Source organism: Pteronotus mesoamericanus, unplaced genomic scaffold (genome assembly GCF_021234165.1).
Source record: "Pteronotus mesoamericanus isolate MK-2021 breed Mesoamerican mustached bat unplaced genomic scaffold, CSHL_Meso_final scaffold_125, whole genome shotgun sequence".
NCBI lineage: Eukaryota > Metazoa > Chordata > Mammalia > Chiroptera > Mormoopidae > Pteronotus > Pteronotus mesoamericanus.
Genome location: NW_026555304.1, coordinates 3,198,792 through 3,223,012, shown reverse-complemented (window position 1 = coordinate 3,223,012; position 24,221 = coordinate 3,198,792). Strand labels below are relative to the sequence as shown.

General features: G+C 39.0%; 1 protein-coding gene across 3 annotated transcripts in view; it reads left to right on the top strand.

The window, feature by feature from the left end:
- Positions 1–24,221, top strand: part of IARS1 (isoleucyl-tRNA synthetase 1) — a 114,650-nt gene that overhangs the window by 48,942 nt on the left and 41,487 nt on the right. For all 3 annotated transcript variants that reach the window (XM_054587993.1, XM_054587994.1, XM_054587995.1), the window contains 10 exons: positions 249–340; positions 1,427–1,504; positions 6,449–6,570; positions 6,997–7,099; positions 7,349–7,432; positions 11,587–11,761; positions 13,885–13,997; positions 15,777–15,872; positions 16,681–16,857; positions 18,201–18,306. In XM_054587993.1, the coding sequence (XP_054443968.1) occupies positions 249–340; positions 1,427–1,504; positions 6,449–6,570; positions 6,997–7,099; positions 7,349–7,432; positions 11,587–11,761; positions 13,885–13,997; positions 15,777–15,872; positions 16,681–16,857; positions 18,201–18,306 (1,146 nt within the window). The remainder of the gene's footprint in view (positions 1–248; positions 341–1,426; positions 1,505–6,448; positions 6,571–6,996; positions 7,100–7,348; positions 7,433–11,586; positions 11,762–13,884; positions 13,998–15,776; positions 15,873–16,680; positions 16,858–18,200; positions 18,307–24,221) is intronic.

Below are 24,221 nucleotides of genomic sequence, written 5' to 3'. Positions count from 1 at the left end.
TATGTTTTCCTCACTGACAGGACTTCACAGGATGGTGCGTGTGCACCACTAGGCACTTGATGGTCATATAGTATGTCCTCAGTGAATGAGTCATTGTGATTGCTTCACTTTGGTTTTTTCTGTCCTTCAGAAGCTTGGCGGCCCTTGGATGACAGGGCAACTTGTCTTTTTCTTGTATCCATCCTTTCCCCAAGCACCCCAGAGGCCTAGTATATTCTTGCTGCCTAATTGATTGCCCTTACTTTTAGCCTATAGGCTCTATACTGTGGTCCCTCGCCTGGTCAAGTTTGTTGATGTTCTTACCAATTGGTATGTCAGAATGAACCGCCGAAGATTAAAGGTAAGTCCAGACTGTTCTTCCAGAAGAGCAAAAGGTGTAGGAAATGTGTAATTGAGTACAGGCAAATGCTCTCAGTTTTTGAAGCAGTCTTTTGCTTTGTACATTGCATATTAACTATATTTATTACCATTTGATGGATGGGGACCTGTAAGTTCTAAAAGTCATGGTGCGTGTTTTCACAACACGATTATGGACATGTCATAATGGAGGGAGTCTCAGGGGCCATAGAGGACTAATCTGAGCAGACCTCTTAAAACCCAAAATAAAGTTATGTAAATATTTTCAAATGTTACATACTACTGTGATATGAAGAGGGGCTTCTACCTTTAAACGGACAGGTATTTATTGACAAAACTCTTCCTTGAACCTGTTGGGGATTTATGATAAGTGAAGAATGGGTCCCTTCTCAAGACTAAAGCCATGCATAAACAATGATTGTACAAGACAGGAAGTGAGGGATGCTCATACCAAAGTTTTGCCTTTACATGTGTTAAGGATAAAAGTCCGTAACAGAACAGTAATTCATTTTTGTTAAAACATACCTATGTTTACATGTATGCATGTATTTACACAAAAATCTACAAGGACATGCATTAAAATATTTACAGTAGTTTTTTTTCTTTAGTTATGGTTTTCTTTTTTATAATCTTTTGATTTTTTCTATAATGAATCAATATAACTATTTTAAAATACATAGTATATACATTTTTTAAAACTAAGGAATGTTACCTAAAAGTACTCTTTAAGTTTCTGTGTTGGCAAGTACTTCTGTTTGTTCTTAGGTATTCCACTTTCAGACTTAGGTTCTATTGTTCAACTTTACCTCTCAGCTACAGAGCCGTTCTCCATCAGTTTAGCCAGCCCCAGAGGTGGGAGGGAGTAGGGGAACCCATCTTGGCTCTCTGCACTGACTGACCCCAGATCATATGTGGTTGTGGTCATTTCTCCTGTCTTTGTCCTGTTGTTACACTAGGGCTCCCTTTGGATTACCTGTCTTTAATAAACTTCTTATTTGGTTTTAACTGTTCAGTGTGGGGTTCTTTTTGGGTTTTTTTTTGTTTGTTTGTTTGTTTTTTTATTCACTAGGGTGAAAACGGGACAGAGGATTGTGTGATGGCCCTGGAGACCTTGTTTAGTGTTCTGCTTTCCCTCTGCAGACTTATGGTAAGATTCTTTGCCCCATTCTAAAACTCTAGCCCTTTGGACTCCCTGCAGTGTCTTGTTGCTTCAGAGTCTTATCTGTACCTATTCTGTATTTGTTACAGCAGAAATAGAAATCAAGTTTTAAAACAACTTAAAACTCTAATTAATTTTCAGAAATCTTACTAGTTTACATATGTCAAGCAAGAACTAAGAAACATTAGTTTCAAAAGCTGGACTTTTTTTCTTTTCACTACTGACAGTACATTTCAGGTCATGGTTCTTGCATCTAGATTGAATGGCCACAGTTCCCTTGAATATCATATCCCACCTTCATGGGAATTCCTCTCTACCAACTGAAATATTAAATTATATACAAGTAAAGTTTTTACTTGTTTTAATTCTTGTATCCTATTTCTGCTAGTCTACTGTTATTTATAAGCCTCCTTTTGTATATTTCCTAAACATGCACAGAATACAACCTGCTTTGTATCAGGTCCTATGCCTGGTTCAACACATCTGTCCTCACTCATTTATATTCTATGAAGCAGGTTTTGTTCCCCCAGTTTACAAATGAGGTTTCTGAGTTTTAGGGACATTGAGTCATTTTTATATTGACTTTGCTGGCACTTGGTCAGTGACTCCCTTTTTTGAAAACAATTGAATTTATCGGAGTGTCATTGGTTAATAAAATTATGTAAGTTTTAGGTGTACAGTTCTATGACATCATCTCTATATTGCATTGTGTGCCTGCCATCCAAAGTCAATTCTTCTATCACCAGGTATTTGACACTCTTCAAAACTTTACTACCCTTTCTACCCCTGTTCCCTAGTAACAACCTTACAGTGGTGGTCTGTGTCTCTGAGTTTTTGTTTGTTTTTCTTGTTTGTTCATTTATTGTTTTCAGTTTTATATCCCACATATGAATGAAATCATATGGTTCTAGCTTTTTCTCTCTGACTTATTTTGCTTTGCATGATATTCTCAAGATCCATCCATGTTGTCGCAAGTCACAGTATTTCATTTTTTCCCCTATGGCTGAGTAGCATTTCACTATATATTTAGCATATCATCTTTATTCATTCCTCTATCGAAAGACACTTTGGTTGTTTTCATGGTTTGACCACAGTGAATAATGCTGTGATGAAAACATGGGCACATATCTTTAGGAATAAATGTTTTCAAATTTTGGGGGTAGATACCAAGAAGAGGACTTGATAGGTCCTATGGTAACTCTATTCTTAATTTTTAAAAGAACGCCCATGCCGTTTTCCCTCATAGCTGTACCATTTTACATTTCTATCAGCAGTGAGTGAGGGGGTTCCTTTTTCTTCATAACCTCTCCAAAACTTATTTGTCCTGTTGATAATAATTATTCTAACAGGTGTGAGGTGGTATCTCATTGTAGTTTTGATTTGCATTTCCATAATAGATAGTGAAGTTGAGCATCTTTTCATATATCTCATAACCATTTGTATGTCTTCTTGGGAGAAATGTCTGTTTAGTTTTTCTGTCCATCTGTAAATTATTTGTTTGGTGTTGAATTGTATGGATTCTTTATATATTTTGGACATTAAGCCCTTGTTGGAGCTGTTGTTTGCAAATATGTTCTCCCATTCACTTGGTTCCTTTTTTGTTTTTGTTGCTAGTTTCTATTATCTTGCAGAAGTTTTTTAGTTTGATACAGTCCCGTTAATTTATTTTTGCCTTTACTTCCCTTTTCCCTTGCCTTTTGGGGTCAAATTCATAAAATCCTATGTATGACTAAGGTTCATAAAGTATAGTACCTATGTTTTAATATATGGGGACAAACAGTAGTTGGGTTCCATTCTTTTGCATGTGGCTTTCTATTTTTCCCAGCACTATTTATTAAAGATGTTTTATTTTCTCTGTTGTGTTTTTGGTTCCTTTTTCAAAAATTATTTGCCCGTACACATGTGGGTTGGTTTCTGGGCTCAGCGCTCATTGATCTGTGCCTGTTTTTTTGCCAAACCATGCTGGGATTTTTTTGTTTATTCTATTACAGTTGTCCCAATTTTTCCCCCCTTTGTCCTCCTCTGTCCAACGCACCCCCGGATCCCAAAGTCTATCCCCACCCCATTGTCCATGTCCATGGGTCATTCATACTTGTTCTTTGACTAATCCCTTCCCTTTCTTTCCACCTTTCTCCCCCTCCCGCATTTCCTCAGGCATCTGTCAATCTGTTCTCTGTTTTCCATGTCTCTGGTTCTCTTTTGTTCTTTAGCTTATTTTGTTCATTAGATTCCTCTTATAAGTGCGATCATATGGTATTTGTCTTTCACTGATTGGCTTTTTTCACTTAGCATAATAGTCTCCAGTTCCATCCATGCTGTGGCAAAGGGTAGGAATTCCTTCCTCTTTCTGCTGCATAGTATTCTATTGTGTAAACATACCACACTTTTTTAGTCCTTCGTCTACTAATGGGCACTTAGGCTGTTTGCAACACTTGCCTATTGTAAATAGCGCTGCTGTAAACATGGGGTTTTGTAAGTTCTTGTGAATTGGCGTTTCAGGCTTCTTAGGGTATATTCACAGCAGTGGAATCTCTGGGAAATTCCGTGCTATTTTCCACAGTACCATGCTGTTTCAATTATTGTTGCTATGTAGTGTAATTTGAAGTCAGGGAGCATGATCCCTTTGGTTTTTTTCTTTTTTCTTAGGATTGTTCTGGCTCTTTGGGTTCTTTTGTGGTCCCATACTAACCTGATGATTTTGTTGTTCTTTTTCTTTGAAAAATAGCCCTGGCTGGTGTGGCTCTGTGGATTGAGTGCCAGCCTACAAGCCAGAGGGTTGCCAGTTCAATTCCCAGTCAGGGCACATGCCTGGGTTGCAGGCCAGGTCCCTAGTGGGAGGCACATGAGAGGCAACCGCACAATCATATTTCTCTCCGCTCTTTCTCCCTTCCTTCCCCTCTCTCTAAAAACAAAATAAATTAAATCTTTAACTTTAAAAAAAATGGGGATTTTGATGGGGCTTGCATTAAATCTGTATGTTCCTTTGGGTAATATGTGCATTATAACTATGGTGATTCTTCAAATCCAAGAGCGTGAAATATTTTTCCACTTCATTATATCTTTTTCAGTTTCTTTTAATAATCCTTTGAGTTTGCAGTACATGGATCCTTCACATTTTTAAGTTTATTCCTAGGAATTTTGCTCTTTTTGCTCCAATTGCAAAAGGAATTTTTAAGTTTTTTAATGAAATTTCATTGTTAGTATATAGGAGTGCTTTGCTTTGGATTTTTGTACATAGATTTTGTATCTTGCCACTTTACTGTGTTTGTTTATTGTTTCTAATAATTTTGAGTAGAGTCTTTAGGTTTTTCTATAGAGAGAATCATGTCATTTGAAAAAAGTGATGCTTTTGAAACCACCTTCATTCCCCATTTGGATGCCTTTTATTTCTTTCTCTTGGCTGATTGCCCTGGCCATAACTTCTAATACTATGTTGAGTAAAAGTGATGAGAGTAGACATCTTTGTCTTGTTCCTAATCCTAGAGGAAGAGCTTCCAGTTTTTCACCACTGAGTATGTTAGCTGAGGGTTTGTCGTATATGGCCTTTATTATGTTGAGGTACTTTCCTTCTATATCCATTTTATTGAGTGTTCTAATTATAAATGGATGTTGTATCTTATCAAAAGCTTTTTTTGCATCTATTAATAAGATCATATAATTTTTATCCTTTGTTTTGTTAATGTGGTGCAGTACATTGATCCATGTGCATATGTTGAACCATCCTTATACCCCTGGAATGAATCCCAATTTGATCATGGTGTATTGTTTTTTATAGTATTGTGTTCAATTTGCAGTATTTTGTTTAAGACTTTTGTATCTGTATTCATCAGAGATACTGGTCTGCAGTTTTCTTTTTCTGTTTTATCTGTGTCAGGTTTTGGTAACAGGGCTATGTTGGGCCTCATGTGTATGAGAGTACTGTCTTTTCAGTTTTTTGGAAGGGTTGAAGGAGAGTTAGTATCAAATCTTGAGTATTGACTGTTGAAGCCATCTGATCCTGTACTTTTACTTTTTAGGAATTTTGTTATTTGTTTGTTTTAATTTATGTATTAATTTTTTTAGAGGGAGGTAGGAAAGGGAGAGAGAGGGAGAGAAACATTAATCAGTTGTCTCTTATACTCACCCCAACCTGGGACTGAACCTGCAACCGAAGCATGTGCCCTGACTGGGAATAGAACCAGTGATCTTGTGCTTTGTGGGACGACACTCAGCCGAGCCACACTGATCAGGGCTTAGTAGGTTTTTGATGGTTGTTTCAATTTTCTTACTCTTGTTCAGTCTGTTTAGATTTTCCAGTTCTTTGTGATTCAGTCTAGGAAGGTTATGTGTTTCTAGAACTTACTTGTTTTATATTTTTTATGATCCTTTGTATTTTGGTGGTGTCTGAGGTAACTTCTCCCCTTTCATTTCTCATTTTTTTTATTAGTCTTTTCTCTTTTTTCCTTAGTGGGTCTAACCATGGATTTGTCAATTTTAATAATCTTTTCAAGGAACCAGCTTTGTTATATTAATTTTTGTATAGTCTTTTTGTTCTTTCATTCAGTTCTACTCTATAATTTTTTTGTTTCCTCCTGCTGACTTTGGACTGCCTTTGTTCTTCTTTTTCTACTTCTTTAAGATTAATATTAGGTTGTTTCTTTTTCTTAGGATTTTTTTTTTCTTGAGATAGACCAGTGACTCTTATTTTTATTATCGAAATCTTTCAGGATGGTTTGGGTCCTGACCTGTACACTTCTTGTGCTCACAGGAAGTTCCTTTTTCTAAGTTCATGATGGGGTCATTTCTCTTGTAGGACATGTTTAGTAACCTCATGTCCAGTGTCTGTCCGTATATCTGTGTCTTTCTTTAAAATGTTTAGTTCCCATTTTTCACTCTGAAATCAATTAACGATTGCTGCACATGAATTACATGGTGTCTTCTGTCCTTATATAGGCCCCCTATACACCTTTTCTTACTGAACTGATGTACCAGAATCTTAAGAAGCTGATTGACCCCATTTCTGTCCAGGACAAGGACATGCGCAGCATCCACTACCTCATGCTGCCCCATGTTCGGTAAGAATCAAATACATGTAAACCTCACCGGCCCATGGGAAGGGGATTTGCCAGAGATGCACTAGTGTGGGAGCCCTAGTCGCTTCTTGCTCTGCCTCTCACCTGAGCTTCTCCTCAGGTTACAGGTGTAAGAGTAGGAGTGGGGATGCTCAATGTGGAACCACCTATAGTGCTTCAGCAGGTCTGTTGGAGTTATCTTGGGGAGCTGCTGGGTGTATTGAGCAGGAGACTCAGGCTTACTGCCTGCTTCTTGCCATACTCTCAAGACCAGCTTATTCTGTCCTCCTCCAGGGGCCTCACTGAGAGGCCTTGCCACACCATTGTATCTTTAACTTGACCCTCTTCCTCATTTAAGTATGCCTGTTATTTATGATTTTTTTTTCTTTTAACTCTAACGTCTTTTACATCCCTACCTCTTCTAATTAGAGAGGAATTGATTGACAAGAAAATCGAAAGTGCAGTTTCTAGAATGCAGTCTGTCATTGAACTTGGGCGAGTGATTCGAGACCGCAAAACTATTCCAATAAAGGTTTGAGATTTTATTTATTTTACGTTGCACAGTCCTAAATAATTATGTTTGAATATTTTCGTAATATAGAGAGCTTCTAGTAATGGCATAAATTTTCATTTCCTTCTACAATAAAAGTATGAATGACTTAGTACTTGCTGAGCCTAATTAGTCTTGGAACTTGACATTCAGATCAAACATTTAACTTTCCATATTTTATGCAGTTTTGAGGATTGGCTGCTTAGTGAACTCTTTGTCTTTTCCTCCTAGTATCCTTTGAAAGAAATCGTGGTAATTCATCATGATCTAGAAGCTCTTAATGATATCAGGTCTTTGGAGAAGTATATCATTGAGGTAAGGCAGATGATTTATTTCTTTGGGTCTAAGCAGGATTCTTTCCTTGAGAAGATTATTTCAGTTAGGACTCTTCAGTGAACTACACTTTGAATATATAATTTATCCTTTCTATTGTGTACATCTTTATATACATAAATTTAACTATCCGTAAAATTTTACTCTCGGAATCATCATGAATTTTTAGTGTTACTGTAATTCTTTAAAAAATGTCATGATCAATGAATTGCCTTAACTTAGTTGGATCATTTATAGCGTCATCCACTTTTCTTCCTCATAGTACTTTGTGATAGTTAACAAAAAACTTTTTTCCTTCAAATTATATGAGTGACAAGTGAACACGCTGGTTGTAAACAGTTGAGCACTAGCATAGAGTAAAAGGTGAGCCCCTTCTGTTCCATCTGCTCCATGGAATCTCACCTTCTCCTAGGGATATTCCCTAGGGTAGTTCCTGCGAGAGTTTTTCGAGCGTTTACAGACATACACACATCATTGGCTTTATGAATATAGAGTATTGTATATATAATGTGCTTTTTTCACTTAGAATTCCATAAAGTATATTGTGTTAAAACAAAGATCTACTTTATTCTTTTTACAACTGCATAATGTTCACTTTTTGGCTCTATCAGAATTTATTTATAATATCTCTTGTGTTGGTGGAAATTTAGCTTTTTCATTACAAGCAAAAGGTTTGTGTCTAAATTTGTGTGTCAGAGTATGGACATTGACTAGATTCCTGGAAGTAAAGATTTGAGGGCAAGAGTTAAACTGATGTTGGTGTCATCTCAAAATACTTTATTCCATGATGCTTTAAAAATATATCATTTTAAATTTCACTTTTATTCTTTTTACTGATGATATTTAAATTTCTTATTGTAAAAATATTAATTTCTTTGTTTTAATTGCATAAGAGTTCCAGATAAATATTAGAAACTAAAGAGTTATATAAATTTTGTAATTAATGCTTGTAGATATGGATAAAAATAGAATATATTTAAATAGAATATCTTAATCACTGTAGGATCACATAACACAGTTAAGTGTAATGGCAAAACTAGACACCTCCCTACAGTTTGCTTTAGTCATATATCCTGTCCTGTCATCAGTTCCTGCTACATTAGTAATTTTTGACTATCATGATTGAGGCCTGGAATGTTATGATTAAGAGATTCTTCTGAATAGTTAACCTTTTGGTGCTCTGAAATTGCCTGATCAAAGGTTATCCCTGAGAGATGAAGTTCAGATTCCTAATTCTGTAGTCATTTTTCATTGAGTTATGCTCAACCTTCTTGACTGATCTAGACAGGAAAAGTTTTGTTATACCATGCAATTCAGTGGTTTTTAGTATTATTTATAGAGTTGTGCAACCAATCACCACAACTTTTTAACGAGTGCATAAAGAAACCCTGTATCCACCCTGGCTCATGTGGCTCAGTGGATTGCGAGCCAACCTGCGATCTAAAGGGTCACAGGTTCAATTCCCAGTCAAGGGCACATGGCTGGGTTGTGGGCCATGTCCCCAGTAGGGTGCACATGAGAGGCAACATTGATGTTTCTCTCCCTCTCATTCTCCCTTCCTTCCCTTCTCTCTAAAAACAATTAAATAAAATCTTTAAAAAGAAGAAATCTTGTATCCTTAGTGTTCATGCACCATTTCCCCTCAAGGTCCCAGCATCCCTATTAACCACGACCTGGGTATGTTTTCTCTCCCTGGGTATGCCTATTCTGGACATTTCATATAAATAGAATCACATAATATATGGTCTTTTGTATCTGACATCTTCCACTTTATTCATGTTAAAGCATGAATTAGTGCATTTCTTGTTTTATTGTTATATTTTATTGATTATGCTATTATAGTTGTCCTGATTTATTTCTCCTTAGTCTCCCTCCACCCACCATCTCCCACTCCCTCAGGCAATACCCTCACCATTGTTCATGTCCATGGGTCATGCGTATAATTCTTTGGCTACCCTTTTTCCTATACTGTACTGTGCACCCGCATGGTTATTCTGTAACTACCTATTTGTACTTCTTAATCCCCTTGGCTAATTTACCCTCTCTCCTCCACACTCCCATCTGTCAGCTGTCTGATATCTAACTCCTTTTCTCTTGCTGCTGTTAAGGTTCTCTTTATCTTTAATCTTTGGCTTTTCAATTATGATGTGTCTTGGAGTGGGCCTCTTTACATCCATCATAAGTGGGACTCTCCTTGCTTCCTGGATTTGCATGTCTTTTTCCTTCATCAAATTAGAGAAGTTTTCTTTCACTACTTTTTCTAACGTATTTGCAATTACTTGCTCTTCCTTTCCTCCTTCTGGCACCCCTATAATGCGAATGTTGGACTTTTTGAAAGTTCTCCCAGTGGCTGTTTATACTATCTTCATGTTTTTGGATCCTTTTTCCTTCTTGTTGTACTGCGTGGTATTTTTTGCTTCCTTATGCTCAATATCATTATTTTGATTCTTGGCTTCATCCACTCTACTGTTGTTTCCTTGTAAATTGTTCCTTATTCCAATTAGTGTATCCTTTGTTTCTCACTGGGTCTTTTTTATGCTGAGATCCTCACTAAGTTCCTGGGGATCCTTATAACCAATGTTTTGAACTTAACTCTGCATCTGATATTGCCTGTCTCCATTTCGTTTAGCTCTTTTTCTAGTTTTGATCTGTTCTCACTTGGGCCATGTTTCTTTGTCTCCTTATTTTGTCAGCCTCCATGTGTTTTTTTTCTATTTATTAGGTAGAGCTGCTTTGACTCCGTGTCTTGGTAGTGTGTCTTAATGTAGGAGGTGTCCTGTGTCCTGTGAGGCCCAGTGGCACAGCCTCCCCTGTTACCCAAACCCGGTACTCGAGGTGTGCTCTTCATATGGGCTACGTGCACCTTCCTGTTGTAGTTGAGCCTTGGTTGCTGTTGGCAGATCAATGGGAATGATTTACCCAGGCCAGTCAGCTACAGGGACTGGCTGTGACCACTTACCACCAACCTCTGCTGTCCGTGGAGGATCAGCTGTGCAGGGGCAGTGCGGTTCTGTTCTGACATGGTCTGTAGGTGTCCACTGGGTGCGCAGGCTATATGGTTTCTCAGGTAGTGCAGATCAAGGTGTTTTGGCCAGGGCACACTGCCTGAGCTGTAAAGCAGTCTGGGATCGCTGGTCCTTGTGCTGGGCTTGGAGATGCCCAGGCAAAGCCAAGCTGTGAGTCTGGGTGCCACTAGGACTCAGGAAGCCAACTTTTTCTTGTTTGGTAAGATTTAGAGGCCAGGACCAGCCATTCTTTTGGAAAAGCAGCTTGATTGGACCTATAAGTTGGATTGGACAGAGCCTTGGGGATCATGGAGGAAGGCCAAACAGTGTTAGCCAGGTTGTTGGTGTCTCAAATATGGCAGTGGCTTTTAGGCTCTGTCAGGGGAGGGTTCAGAAAAGGGACAGTGGCCTGTGTTCACGTTGATGCCAGACACTTCAGTCTCTCCCTTTATACTACTAGTGCCCTTCAAGCTGCTACCCAGGTGCTAGAAGCTCAGAGGGAGTGAGTCTGAGTAGGTGAGTCCATGTATAGTTTCTTGAAGAGGAACTGCTTGGGGCTCCAGCAGTTTCTTCCACTGACTCAATCCCTGCTAGTTTTTGTAGCCAGAAATTTTTGGGACTTATCTTCCTGCCATTGGAATCCTGGTCTGGGGCTCCAGGTGTAGGTCTGGGACTCTTCACTCCTGAGATATCCCTGTTGAATTTTTACCCACTTGGGTGAGGTACCTGCCTGTTCTGTGACTGCGCCCCTCTTACCTGTCCGGATCGATGTGGTTTCTTTTAATTCCATAGTTGTCAGATTCCCATTCTACTCAATTTCATGGTTGTCAGATTTCTTACATTCCTGAGTGATGGTTTTTCTGTATTTTAGTTGTAATTTTGATGTGGTTGTGCAAAGAGGTGAGCCATATCTGCCTAAGCCACCATCTTGACCAGAAGTCTCTGCTTCATTTCTTTATATTGCCAAATGTTAGTCCATTGTATAGCTAGACTACATCTTTTATCCATTCACAGTTGAACCACTTTTTGTTTATTGTGAATAATGTTGCTATCAACATTTGTGTGCAATATTTTTGTGGACATATGTTTTCCTTTTCCTTGTTTTTGTTTTATCTTGTCCGCCAACCATAGGAATTGAATGTTCGAAAAGTTACACTTTCTACAGATAAAAACAAATACGGTGTTCGCCTAAGGGCAGAACCTGATCACATGATCCTAGGGAAGCGTCTGAAGGGAGCCTTCAAGGCGCTGATGACGTCCATCAAGCAGCTGAGCAGTGAGGAGCTGGAGCAGTTCCAGAAGAGTGGTGGGTATCAGCCTGATGGGAGTCTCAGCCTGATGAGGCTTCTGTTTGACATTTACTATCTTAACCTTTTCCCTAGTAAAAACTTTTCCTGTTTATGAAAATGTTTATTAGACATAGTTTTGATAATTTAGAAAAACTTAAATAAGGCAATAAAAATGATCCCTAACCCATCACACATTCATTTAATGTAGGTTGAGTGCCTTCTCTCTGCTGTTTAATATGTTAGGTGCTGGGGGCACTGTTAAAATTCTGATACACTTTCTTTTAGTTAACATATATAGTCCTATAATTGCATTATGAAACTATAATTTTGAATTTTCTTTTTTGTTTGCTTTTATTCCCTTTTTATTTATCTTATAAATGTTTCTATGTGTTAATATTAAAATGCTATTTCAATAACTACGTAATTTGCCTTCATATGGATGTCTGATAACGGTTTTAATCAGTTTTTTATTGTTGGTGCTTTAGGTTATTTCTATTCTTTTAATATTACAAGTAATACTTCAGTGAATATTTTCATGTAAATGTTTTATGAAATTAATTTCTTTGGACTAAATTTCTAGATAGAAATTACTGAAACAGATGGTTGGCCCTGAGGTTATCATTGAATTTGACAAATGCTAATGTGGGCCCAGAAAATATACCTTCCTCGGAGATAGCAGAACTCTTGGGGCTTTATTCCCAGCCAGTGGTATAAAGTCACTGCTAACAAATATTGCTAGGTCAGGAAAAAGATGGTGACTTTTGGAGGCATCAGAATGAATACTGGAAAATATTCAGGAAAAAAAAATTAAAGTATTTTTAGAGAAGGGATTTAGCATTGAAGTTTGAAACATTTTGTGAAGGAGAACTAGGTCAGAAGTTATCACAGTTTCCCTTAATATATATAGGATCCATATTTGGTCTCTTAATTGGGCAAGGCTGGATTTGTTCACTCAGCAAATTTTGTTTTAAAGCCCTTCTATTTGAGTTTATATGACAGTCAACCTCACCCTCACTGTGCTGGCAGAAGTTGAAGATTTATGGAAGTAATCATAGTTTTATAAGTACTCTGAAGCAAATGTAATAGGACATACAAGGAGATCAGGAAAGGGGACTCAGCCCTCTTTCCATCTGCTTTCCATGTGTCCAGAAGTTCTCAGCTCTGCCATGGTTAGAATAGTACTTGGTCTTCTTATGGCTGCTTGACATTTTGCAGCTGTCCCAGGGCACAAGGTGTCTAACTGGTAGGGCTCCATCTGAAGCTGAAAATCATAAGCACAGAGGTGACATGAAAAGTGACTTAAAGTCTCAAATCCAATGAGTGATTATGAAAATTTGGGGAAATCTCCCTAAGATTCCTCAGATTGTTAGATAAAATTTATCTGGAGATCTTACATGAATTGTTAACAACTGGAAGTTGAGTCCATAACTAATTTTACTTGCTATAATAAATTAAGAGAAATCTTTGCTCAACCTTCCAGTCACAAACCTAAGTTGCTTTACCAGATAGCCAGAATATCCAAAATTCCTGAAATACATTGCTTCAGAAACCAAAAGACAACAGATGTTAAACTGTATTTTCTGAATAGACTGTTCTACCCTGATGGGAAAAAAAAATAAGAATAGTTTTAAGAACACAGTGACATGAAGTTAGAGTAGCAACCCAGTGTTCAGAGACCAAGAACATCATTGTTGGTAATTAACAGTGGGCTTCCTGAAGATGGGGATTGCCATCCTGAGCTGCATAAATACTCTGCCTGTGGTGGATGGGTATGACCCTCAGAGTGTCACACTATTCACCTTATTTAACCTGCACCCTACTCACACATAATAAAATGCTACAGTCCTACTGTCAGTGAGTGGTGGGCCTAAGGCCAGTTTGACTCTACAGATTGCATACCTTATTACATCATGAAGTGTGTATTTATGATGAGGATTCATGGTTTCCTGGCATGTGTCTTTGGACCTGGAAGTTTATATACAACTGTAGACATTGGGTAAGGAGAACATGATATCTTAAAGCCTCTGTAGCTTAATGCTATGAATTTCTTAGCAAAAAGTAGCACATTGTACTTAGAGCAGGACAGCTTAAGGAGGAGAAAGGACCGATTGAGTAACAGTGGCAGTTGCTTCTCTAATAGGGACCATTGTTGTCGGAGGCCATGAATTACATGAAGAAGACATTCGTCTGATGTATACCTTTGACCAGGCAACAAGTGGAACAGCACAATTTGAAGCACACTCAGATGCTCAGGTATTTTTCTGTTCCCTAGAACATTTCTTTACCAGAAGATAAGACACACTCCTTTCCTGAAATGTTGACAGCATGTCTCAGGATAAAATGAACCAGTTACTTATTTTAGATTGGCTTATTAAACTCCTCTATTATATGCTTTTTACATATGCATTTCTTTAACCAATGGATAAGTAGACAGTTTGTGAGTTCTGTATGCGAGTAATTGTCCCAAGTGTTGGGTCATAATAAAATGAATAAGATGTGATGTAATCTTATCTTTCAAGGAATAAGTCCATCATGAAGATAGGAGAGTAAGCTTATTGTTATTCTGCCTGATAAATTATCTGGTAAAAGTAAGTACTAAGAGTAGCTCCTTTCTAACGTGTGGGGTAGATCCCTGACTGATTTGGCTCAGTGGGTTGAGTGTTGTCCCTCAAAGGAAAAGGTCACTGGTTCAGTTCCTTTTCACGGCACATGCCTGGGTTGCAGGCCAGGTCCCTGGTTGGGGGCTTGCAAGAGACAGCCAATTGATGTTTCTCTCCTTCTATTTCTCCTTCCCTTCCCCTCTCTCTAAAAAATAAGTAAGTAAGTAAGTAAATAAATAAATAAATAAAATCGAAGTAGAGGTAGAGGTGGGGATGTTTAGGGGGTGCTCTTTGAAGAGAGTATACAAGCAGTTTTGGATCCTGAGCCAACATTTTTTATTTTGATGGAGCATAACATTTCTTTTTACTCCTAATTAGGCTTCTCCAGGCAGGTAGGTTCTAAGATTTCCAGTGTGAGAGTTGGGGGCTTGCCGACCAACACTTGTCCCTCTGTGCCTAATATGCCAGGTTCAGTGGAAGGTGGTGGGTACCTTGTCTGAAGTGCCCGACCTCCTTGGGGCTTACGTTAGATGTAGTCTTTATGTGGGCAGACTGGTGTAAGTAGCCAAAGGTGAGGAAGCTACACAGGAAGGAAGGGAGTATAGGGAAGATGCTAAACACTGAGATGGTGCAGTCCTTCCTAGCTCCAGCCTGTGTTAGGGAGAGCCTGAAAAAGTGGTCTACACTTAAGGAAATGTCTTTGTGAGCTGTGCTGGCCCTGCTCTGACTCGTCCTCCATTTCCAGTTCTGCCTTATGTACCTTCATGAAGTTTAACTTCTCTGATTGATTTTCCTCTGAGGTAAATTGTGATGTTACCTAATTTATATGTTTATTTCCCTCTAGTAGAAGTGAAACATACCATTAGTACATATTCATCAACAACCTTCAGAACATATGAGACAGTAAAGTAGACAAAGTTGACAAGAAGATGGTAATTTAACTCAAAAAAGTACTGTGGTCCATTTTGGGAATTATTTTTTGAATCACAGTAATAAACCAAAGGATAAAAAGACATCATGGTTTAAGAAAATAACAGGTGGCTGCCTTTAATACACTTGTTTGTTGTGGATCCATTGTGAAAAGCTGCTCTAAGGATCTCTTGCCTGTTGATCTTTTTATTAGAAGAGTTAATAATATTTATTAGATAGACAAAAAGCAGAATTGAGAGACTAACAAAAGCTGGTCTCAGGATCTTCTGTGAGCAGCATCCTACATAAGAAAGCTGCACCTCAAGGGTTTAAGCAATTGCTGATTATAAGCAAGAACCTGAACTACAAAGAAACTAGATTAACTGTATCCTTTGCTCAGTTTTGTGAATAAATACTGCTGCATATTAGACTTCTCAGAATTTAGTTTAAATAGCATTTTGCTAAGTTTGAGAGAACTTTTTCCTTAAATGATTGTCATGGTGTGTTCTGTTTATTCCTATAGGCTTTGGTTCTCTTAGACGTCACCCCTGACCAGTCAATGATGGATGAAGGAGTGGCTCGGGAAGTCATCAATCGCATCCAGAAACTTCGCAAAAAGGTTTGTCATGTTAGGAGCAGGCTGCTGTTTTGGAATTTTGTTTAAGGTTTCGTTGTCGGGGAGGATGGGAGAGGTAGGCAATAAAAAAAATGGTAATCAGTTAATGAAAATTAGTTGCTAATGTATAGTCCATTCAGATTGCACTCTGCAAGAAAGTTAGGCCCCTTTCCCTTTCTATTGGTTCATTCCCGAGCTTAGCGTGGCTACTTTATTTCTCTGACTAGGCGCTTTCAGCCAATCTGGGCCCCTTTTCCTCCTTTTTTCCATTTTCCTGGGGCTTTGACAAAATCATCTTATGACTGGTGCAGAAGATCATCAGTGGTGACAGTGGGTGTCTCTGAGGAAGAGTAGAGGTGCAGTCAAGTCAGCATGAAAGGTCTTCTGTCTCAGGGGAGAGACTGTTGATCTGGTCAGAAGGGGTGGTTCTTATTTGGGAACTGGGAGCCAACGCTGGTGGACGGAGACCATTGCCTGCTCCCACCAGGTGAGAGAGCCATGGGGCTCCTACCACTAGGAACACTCCCACCAGCCCCCATCCTTATACCCCCATCCTTTTATGTTTGAAATGTATAGTTCAGGGTCTCAGGAGGCCACTTCCTGTATCTAAACAGGCTGTTCGTGAGTTCTTATCTTGGTACTGAGCTTCGTGATTGGGTTCTTCCTGTGGTTCTCCTTTGTTTCAGAGAAAGATTGGGCAGGGGACTGTGTCCTCCCATAATGATTCAGCATAGGATTGTAGCCCCTGTTCAACAGCACCTTACATTTTAATTAACAAAGTCCTTTTTAATTTTCCTATATGTCCTTTCAGTGCAGTCTGGTTACAACTGATGAAATAACAGTTTATTACACAGCACAGTCTGAAGGGAAGTATCTGAGTACCATTATTGAAAGCCACATGGAGTTCATATTTGCCACCATAAGGGCTCCCTTGAAACCATATCCAGTGCCTACATCAGACCAAATTCTTATTCAAGAAAAAATTGAGGTGAGTTCTGAGTTTTGTTAAACTACTAGGAGATTTAGTATTAGATTTTATGTTAAGTTTATGTACTAACCTCTCTCTTTTAATCTAAGAAATTCATTTGTTTCTTAAGATTTTACTTATTTTTTTAGAGAGAGGGAAAGGGAGGGAGAGAAACATTGATGTGAAGGAGAAACAGCCATCTGATACCTCTCATACCAGAGACTGAACCCGCAACCCATTCATGTGCCCTGACCAAGAATCGAACCAGCAGCCTTTCGGTTTGCTGGACTATGCCCAACCAACTGAGCCACATCACTCAGGGCTATGTACTAACCTCTTGATATTCTGTTTCCTCAGTAGCAGTTGGTTTAGTATTTAGTTCTCAATTATTGCTTTGGACAGTAGCCTGTAGGGCCAGGGAGATGATGTCCAAGATAGGAAAGAGGGAAGGAAAAGATGCCTGTTCCCCTGGCAGTTCTTTTGGGAAACTCAGGGAGTATGTAAGAATTGCTAGTATCACATGGCTGTATGGGCCAGTTATATCTAAAACTAAGAAAGTCCATAATGTGGATTCTGGGAATTATTGTTAAGGTTAACTGCAATTGACTTGAAAAGCAGTTAACTTTTAAAGTAGTATGTTATACGTAAAACTAAGATTTTATTTCCTGTTGGTACATTTTAGAGGTAACTTTGGAAATCTGATACTAAGACATTGCCAGAAGATGGTCATGTATAACAGGGGAAGAAAATCTACATCAGCCACTGGTTTATTCAGTCATTTGCTTCTTAATCTGTTCCTATTTTGTATGAGACAAATAAGGCAGACAAGCAAGGGCCAGAAGTGACTTACCTTTTTAGTGGGGGCAGTTTACAAGACAGGTTCATTTTCAATTTTGTGTATTTTTTACCTGTTAGTGGAACCTAATCAACAAAACAAATAACAAATGAGCAAAATAGAACCAGAGACTTGGAAATACCGAACAAAAGGACAGTGACCGGAGGCCGGTAACAGCGTTGGGGGCGGGGGGGGAAAGAAGGAGAAGGGGCAAGCAAAGGAACATGAATAGAGGACTCATGGGCACAGACAGGGGGTATTGACTGTGCAAGCGGGAGGGACAGTGTAGGAGTGAGCAACGGGGGGAAAAGGCAGGAGAAGTGTAACTAAACAACAATAAATTAAAGGAAAAAACAAGGTAAAGAAAAATGAGGGGGGAAATTGAAGCCCTTGACTATTTTAGTGATGGGATGGAATATGCTCTCGGAATTGCAGAAGGTTCTTTATCTTACAAGAAATAGTTGTTGTGCTACTTTAACACTGTGGTCATATGCTGCAGTTACTCAATCACATATTCCTGTGTGCTCAGTTAAAGGGGTCGGACCTGGAAATTACACTCACCAGGGGATCATCTCAGCCTAGCCCTGCTTGTGCATATGTCAATCTTTACATTTGTGGAAATGGCAGCCAGCAAGGTAAGAGTAAATGAATTCCATGGTTGGTGTTTTATTTTTTACTTAAACCTATGAATATCTTTAAAGCTATCATTACAGAGTTGGTAAAATTGGGTAACTTTTTCTTTTTAATTGTTATCAAAACGAACCCACAATAGTAAATTATTAGACTTGTCCTACCAGGAAAATGGAGTAGACATACGTTTCCTTATGTCTCCCACAAAGTACAGCTAAACACCCTGCATATTATATGTAGAAACCAACATGAGAAGACTATTTTGTACTGTTCTCAGTTTATCAATAATTAATGGTGTTGGTAGACCAGCCCTTTTGGTTCTTATGATTAAGACACCCTTCAGCAATCACCATCAGGAAACTTTGAAAAGGAACATGTTTCTTATTTACAAATCCTGGGATTTACACGACACACATGGGGCCACCCAGCAAGGTCGGGGTTGATGCAGGCATGCACATGCATGGACCTGGATTATTGGTGAACTTAAAACATGAGAGCAGGATTTAAAGCATGGGAAGAGAAAACAAGAAGTAGCCAAATGTTAGATATTGAGGTCAACCGAGATCTCTGAAACAAAGGAGCCTGGGTGTGAAGAGCCCCGCGTAGCTCTTTGTCTAACCAAGTGACTGGCAATGTGTTTATTGGAGGTAGCTGTCTTTGAAGTGCATGTTTAGGCAAACAAAGCTTAAGTCAGTCACTTGTATTACAAAATAGAAAAAACAAAAACAGGACTTATATTTCCAATACTCTTAAAGGTGGAAGGAAGAGGCAGGCTAGCTAGGGACCTTGGGACCAAGCAGTAAACAGAACTGTGTTCCCTGGGATTTCTTTTTGCATCGTGTATCCCAGATTTGGAGTTAAAGAAGCCGGCATTCTGGAAATGCCAGTGAGTGTGGACAGCAACACCCAAACTCCTGCTCTCTCTAGGTGAAGGACCAAAGAGGGCAACCTTGACAAAGTCAGAAAACTTCTAGATAATAACTGATAATAACTACCCCAGCCAACCACAACAGAAAAAAAAATTATGACCTCACTACCACTTACAGAAAGACCAAATGGGGAGCCTAGACTTCTGCCTTCGCCAGGCTGAGGAGCTTCAAGTCCCCAGTGCCATGGTGGTTTTCAGAGAAGACCAAATAGTAAGCTGGGACTTTTATCCTGCTTAGTTGGTAGCTGACCCGTCTTCCCAATAGTGGCAGTGTAGGTCATATGAAGGGCCTGGACTTCCATCCCCACCAGCCAGTAATAAGGTATCTCTTCCCCTCACCTTTGCCCAGTAGTCATGAGGCCACCTAACACCCATCTCCCTGGTGAGGTATCGTTAAGGGCCATGTAGGGACCAGTGAGGAGGCAATTCAGCTCTTCGTAGTCAGGAAGGCTTGTCTCTGGAGGCCTAAAGAAAGGCGGGAACTCCCTCAACCCACCACTACTCCCCATCCCTCAACAATGACAAAGAATATCAATGATAGGAAACCTGGACATACCTTGTCACCAAGCAATAATGAAGGAATGCCATGTTTCCCCACCAATGTGATATCAAAGTCGGTTACAATGGAGGGTTTAATTAAGAACCAGAGTCTCAATAAAACCTAACATGTCCAGGTCCTAATTGAAAATTATTCATCTTACCAAGAACTGAGAAGGTCTTAAACTAAATGAAGTACATACAAAGACCTAGATAGCAGAAATTTTGAAATTACTTGGCAGAATATAAAGTGGCCATAATAAAAATGCTCCAGAGAATAATTACAAACACAACAAAAACAAATTAAAAGTATAAAGTCTCAGAAAAGAAATAGAAAACATGAAGAATCAAGTGAAAATTTTAGAAATGAAAAATATAGTAACAAGTATTTTTAATGAGATTTAATTATTAAATGCTTCCAAATGGGGGAAAAAATGAACAGAGCCTCAAGGGTCGGTCTGTAGGGTAGCCGCACAAGTTTCATATTTTCTCTTAATTCTGGGGGAAAGAGAAGAAAGGACAGGATTTTAAATAGTCAAAGAAATATGACCAAAAACTGAAATTTGGCAAAAGACGTAAATCTACAGGTTCAAGAAGCTCATGGAACTACATACGAAAATCCCAAAAGAACCTACATCAAGACAACACAATCAAACTTACCAGAACTTAAACACCTTGAAAGCAGAGAGATGTGCAACACCTAATTTAGAGGGGGGAAAAATTTGAATAATACTGGATTTCTCCTCAGAAACCGTGAAGGCCAGAACATAAAAGGGCAACATTTCTGAAATGCTAAAGGATGTGTACTATCTACCCAGAATGTTGTACCAAGCAAAAATATCTTTCAGGATGAATAGAAATTCAAGGCATTCTCAAATGAAGGAGAAGTAAAAGAATTTGTTGCTAGTTATATATGTATTATGTACCACTTACTGCAACCACTAAAAAAAGCCTATACCAAGAGATACATACAAAAACACTAGACAAAACTGAAATTATATTTTCCAATAACCCGTAGGAAGCTTGGGAAAAGAGAACAAATAGAAAACAGAAAATAAATTGTAAGACTTAAGGTTAACATCAATAATAATACAAAATGTGGAGGGTTTAAATTGGTGGAATAATACAAACACATCGGCTATATGCTGTATAAAAAGCATATAAAAATATATAAATATGTATGTTTTGCCAAATCGTGAGGCAGGTGATGTGCAAAAAGGAAAGAGGTTTATGCGAGTGCTGCACAGCCTGAGATAATGGTGGACTCCCGTCTCAAACATCATTTCAATCCTCCTATTTAAGACCACAGTTCATATAGGGATAGAGAGGAGAGGGCTTTTTTCCTAATTCATTTATCTTTCCAGCTTTTGGCATGCTTGGTCCCTATCCATGTTCATCTTTTCCAGCTTTCCATGTGTACTCAGGCCCTATCCATTTATTTCTCTAGCTTTTGACACGCTTAGTGTAAAAACTTTCCCTTTCCACTGTCTTGTCCAATGAGCAGAGACTCCTCTGGTGCTCCCACTGACTTTTATAACTATTCCCCCACCCTTCAAAACTCCGCCTTTACAAGGGTAAATGGTTGAAGGTCTTACTCTTCTGCGATTACTCCCTCCTGGAAAATGATCGAAGGTCTTAGTCTTCTGTGGTTACTAATCTCTGGGTCCAGAGATTCTTACTGTCTAACAAGGGAGGGGACAGGAATGGAGGGAATTCTTTACACGAGGGAGAAGGATTGTTGTCTTTGGAAGGTGGCATTTGCGGTATCTTGGAAGATGGCACTGCTTAATGTTACAAGAGAGTTTTACAAAAGGGTTTCCAAAAAGAGACCTATTGTGCAAACAGTGAAGTGTTTTAGTGAAGTGTGAGAAATCAGAGAGACCAAAGAACCCACATTATCTAAACTTGAGCAGGGCTTTGGGTGACAACCCCCCACAACAGAATAAATTTACTGACAAAGTCACTACTGGGAAATGCAGAAAAAAGAAGTAAAAGAAATAAAATAAAAAGTAACATTGTCACTTAATATGGGGAGCCACTGTACCCCTCTGAGAGATGAATTTTAAATCTTCAGGAGTGTAGGTCCATCTTTCCCTTGCATATCAACAGCAGCAAAATCTGAGTTTTCCTCAGGTAGTGGCTGCTTTATTCATGTATGGTGGATCCAAGGCTTGATTTCCTTGAGCTTTTATGGAGGAGAGTGTTATGAGCAGGACATAATAGGAACCAATTCATTGCTTAGCTAACTGCTCTTCAGGGCCTTGTCGTCTGGTCTAGTAAGACTCAGTCTCCCAGCTGAAATGGATGTAAGGGATGGTCAGATGGATAGATAGACCTGTGAGCAAACTTGTGCAAAATTGTTAGTGTTTGCCCTACATATTGTACATATTTAATTTTTGATTCACACTCTAAAGGGAGTCACACAGAAACTTGGGTCTTAAACTATTTCAGAAAGGCTTAATTTAAGCCCACTTCATGGCGCTGCCCTAATTCAGAGCAAGGCAATAGGGAGTGCCTGGTCCCATTTCAAATGGGTTACCTGGCATATATTTGTGAAAACACACTTTACTGTGTGTTTTCATTTTCTCAGTCTTTCCCATAGATTGAGGTTTCCCAGATGCATGTAGTTTCCATTGAATCTGTAGTGTCAGTCCTATCTTCTGGGAGATTTCTGAAGTGAACAGTGGTCTGTCGTTGCTATTAATGCTGTGAGGAAGTCCAAACTAGGGATTATTTCTTTTGCTACCTCAGTTGCCTTCTCAGTTGTAGTTGATTATGCCTCCACCCATCCAGAAAAAGTGTCCACAAGAACTAATAAAAATTTAAAGTTTCCTCAGGTTTTAGGCATCTGTGTCAAGTCAATTTGCCAGTCTTTAAATGGGAAAACCCTTTTATATTGTACTCCCTTTTTCATTGGAATATGTTCTCTCTTTAGAACTATTTTTGGTGCATATCTGATAGGCTTGGGTAATCCTCTGGATGGTCCTTTGCAAATGAGAGCCCTTCAAGTGTAGTCTGCCTAGGTCCATTAAAGCATCCCTCCCCTAATGGGACCCCTTATGTAAGTGTTCGAGGATGGGTTACACTAGAGCTTCAAGGAGTAAGATTGCACCATGAGTGTTGATCTTCCATATTGAATTAGGGTCAGTATTAGAGAATCTCCATTCACAGGCCCATTCCTTCACTCGTTCTTTGCGATGGGGTTTAAATTCTGACAAGTGCAGGTAGAGAATCAGAGCCCCCAGAAGTGGTGGCCCTCATGTGGCTTGTCTTGCTGCTTTGTCGGAAGTTTGGCTTCTTTGGCTTGTTTGGGAACCATTCTTCTGGCATCCTGGGCAGTGCATTAAGGCATTAAGGCAATCTGGTACAGTAGATTCATTGCCTCCAGCAATTAAAAAATTTATTTTGCATGTTTGATGTTCTTATTTCCTAAGGTTAAGAGTTGTTATTTCTTTCCATAGTACCCCATGGGCATGGACTGCCACGAAGGCATATTCAGAGTCAGTACAGAGGTTAACATTCTTCCTCTGGGACATTCTAAGGCTCTTAGGAGAGCTGTCAGTTAAGCCTTTTGTGCTTAGGTTCCTATGCCAAAAATTTGTGCTTTTATTACCTTGTGTGTAGTGACTGCCTTACACCTGACTCGTTCTTACCATTCTCTGTGAAGTTGCTCCCATCTGTACATAATTGCTAGTCAGGTTCTGTCATTGGCTGGCTCAGTTGATCCGGCCTGCTGCAGTAAACTTTGTGATTTTTCAAGCTGCCATGCTGAAGGTTTGAGCCTCTCTGAGTCTAGGTGGGAGTAGGATAGCCGGGTTTAAATTAGTGGTAGTATGTTAGGTAACATTTGGGTTGTCTATTTCAAAGAATTATACAGTGGTTTTGCTGTAAGTACAAAGTTTGGAACCCAAATTTGGCAGAACCCTGTCATCCCTAAGAAACCCCGAAGCTGCTGCCAGTTCTCTCGGATTTTTTGTAACAATGGCTTGTTTTTGATCAGCCATCAAGGTCCTACTGCCTTGTTTCACTTGGAATCCCAGATATGCCATTTTCTATTTGCAAATTTGGGCCTTGTGAGGCGATACTTTATACTCCCTTCTTCCATGTGATTCAGGACTGTGATGGTGTTGAGCAAAAAATCCTCAGAAGTATTACTAGTTGTCAGTAAGTCATCTATATATCGTATTAGGTTAGCCAGAAAGTCCATTTTGTTTTCTCTGTAAGATGGCTCTAGTAGCACGTAATTGTCTTTAACTTCATTCAAAACAATTTTGTTAGATTGTATTATGACAGCTGTCATATCAGCATTCATTTAATAAAACTTACCAAATTGAAGCTTTGCGTAGCCATTTTAATGTTGAAAATGAAAGAAAATAAATAACATTTTTAGCATACTGTGCTTTATTTCAAGAAATGTAAAAGCACAACTAAAATGCAAGAAAGGGCCCTGGCTGC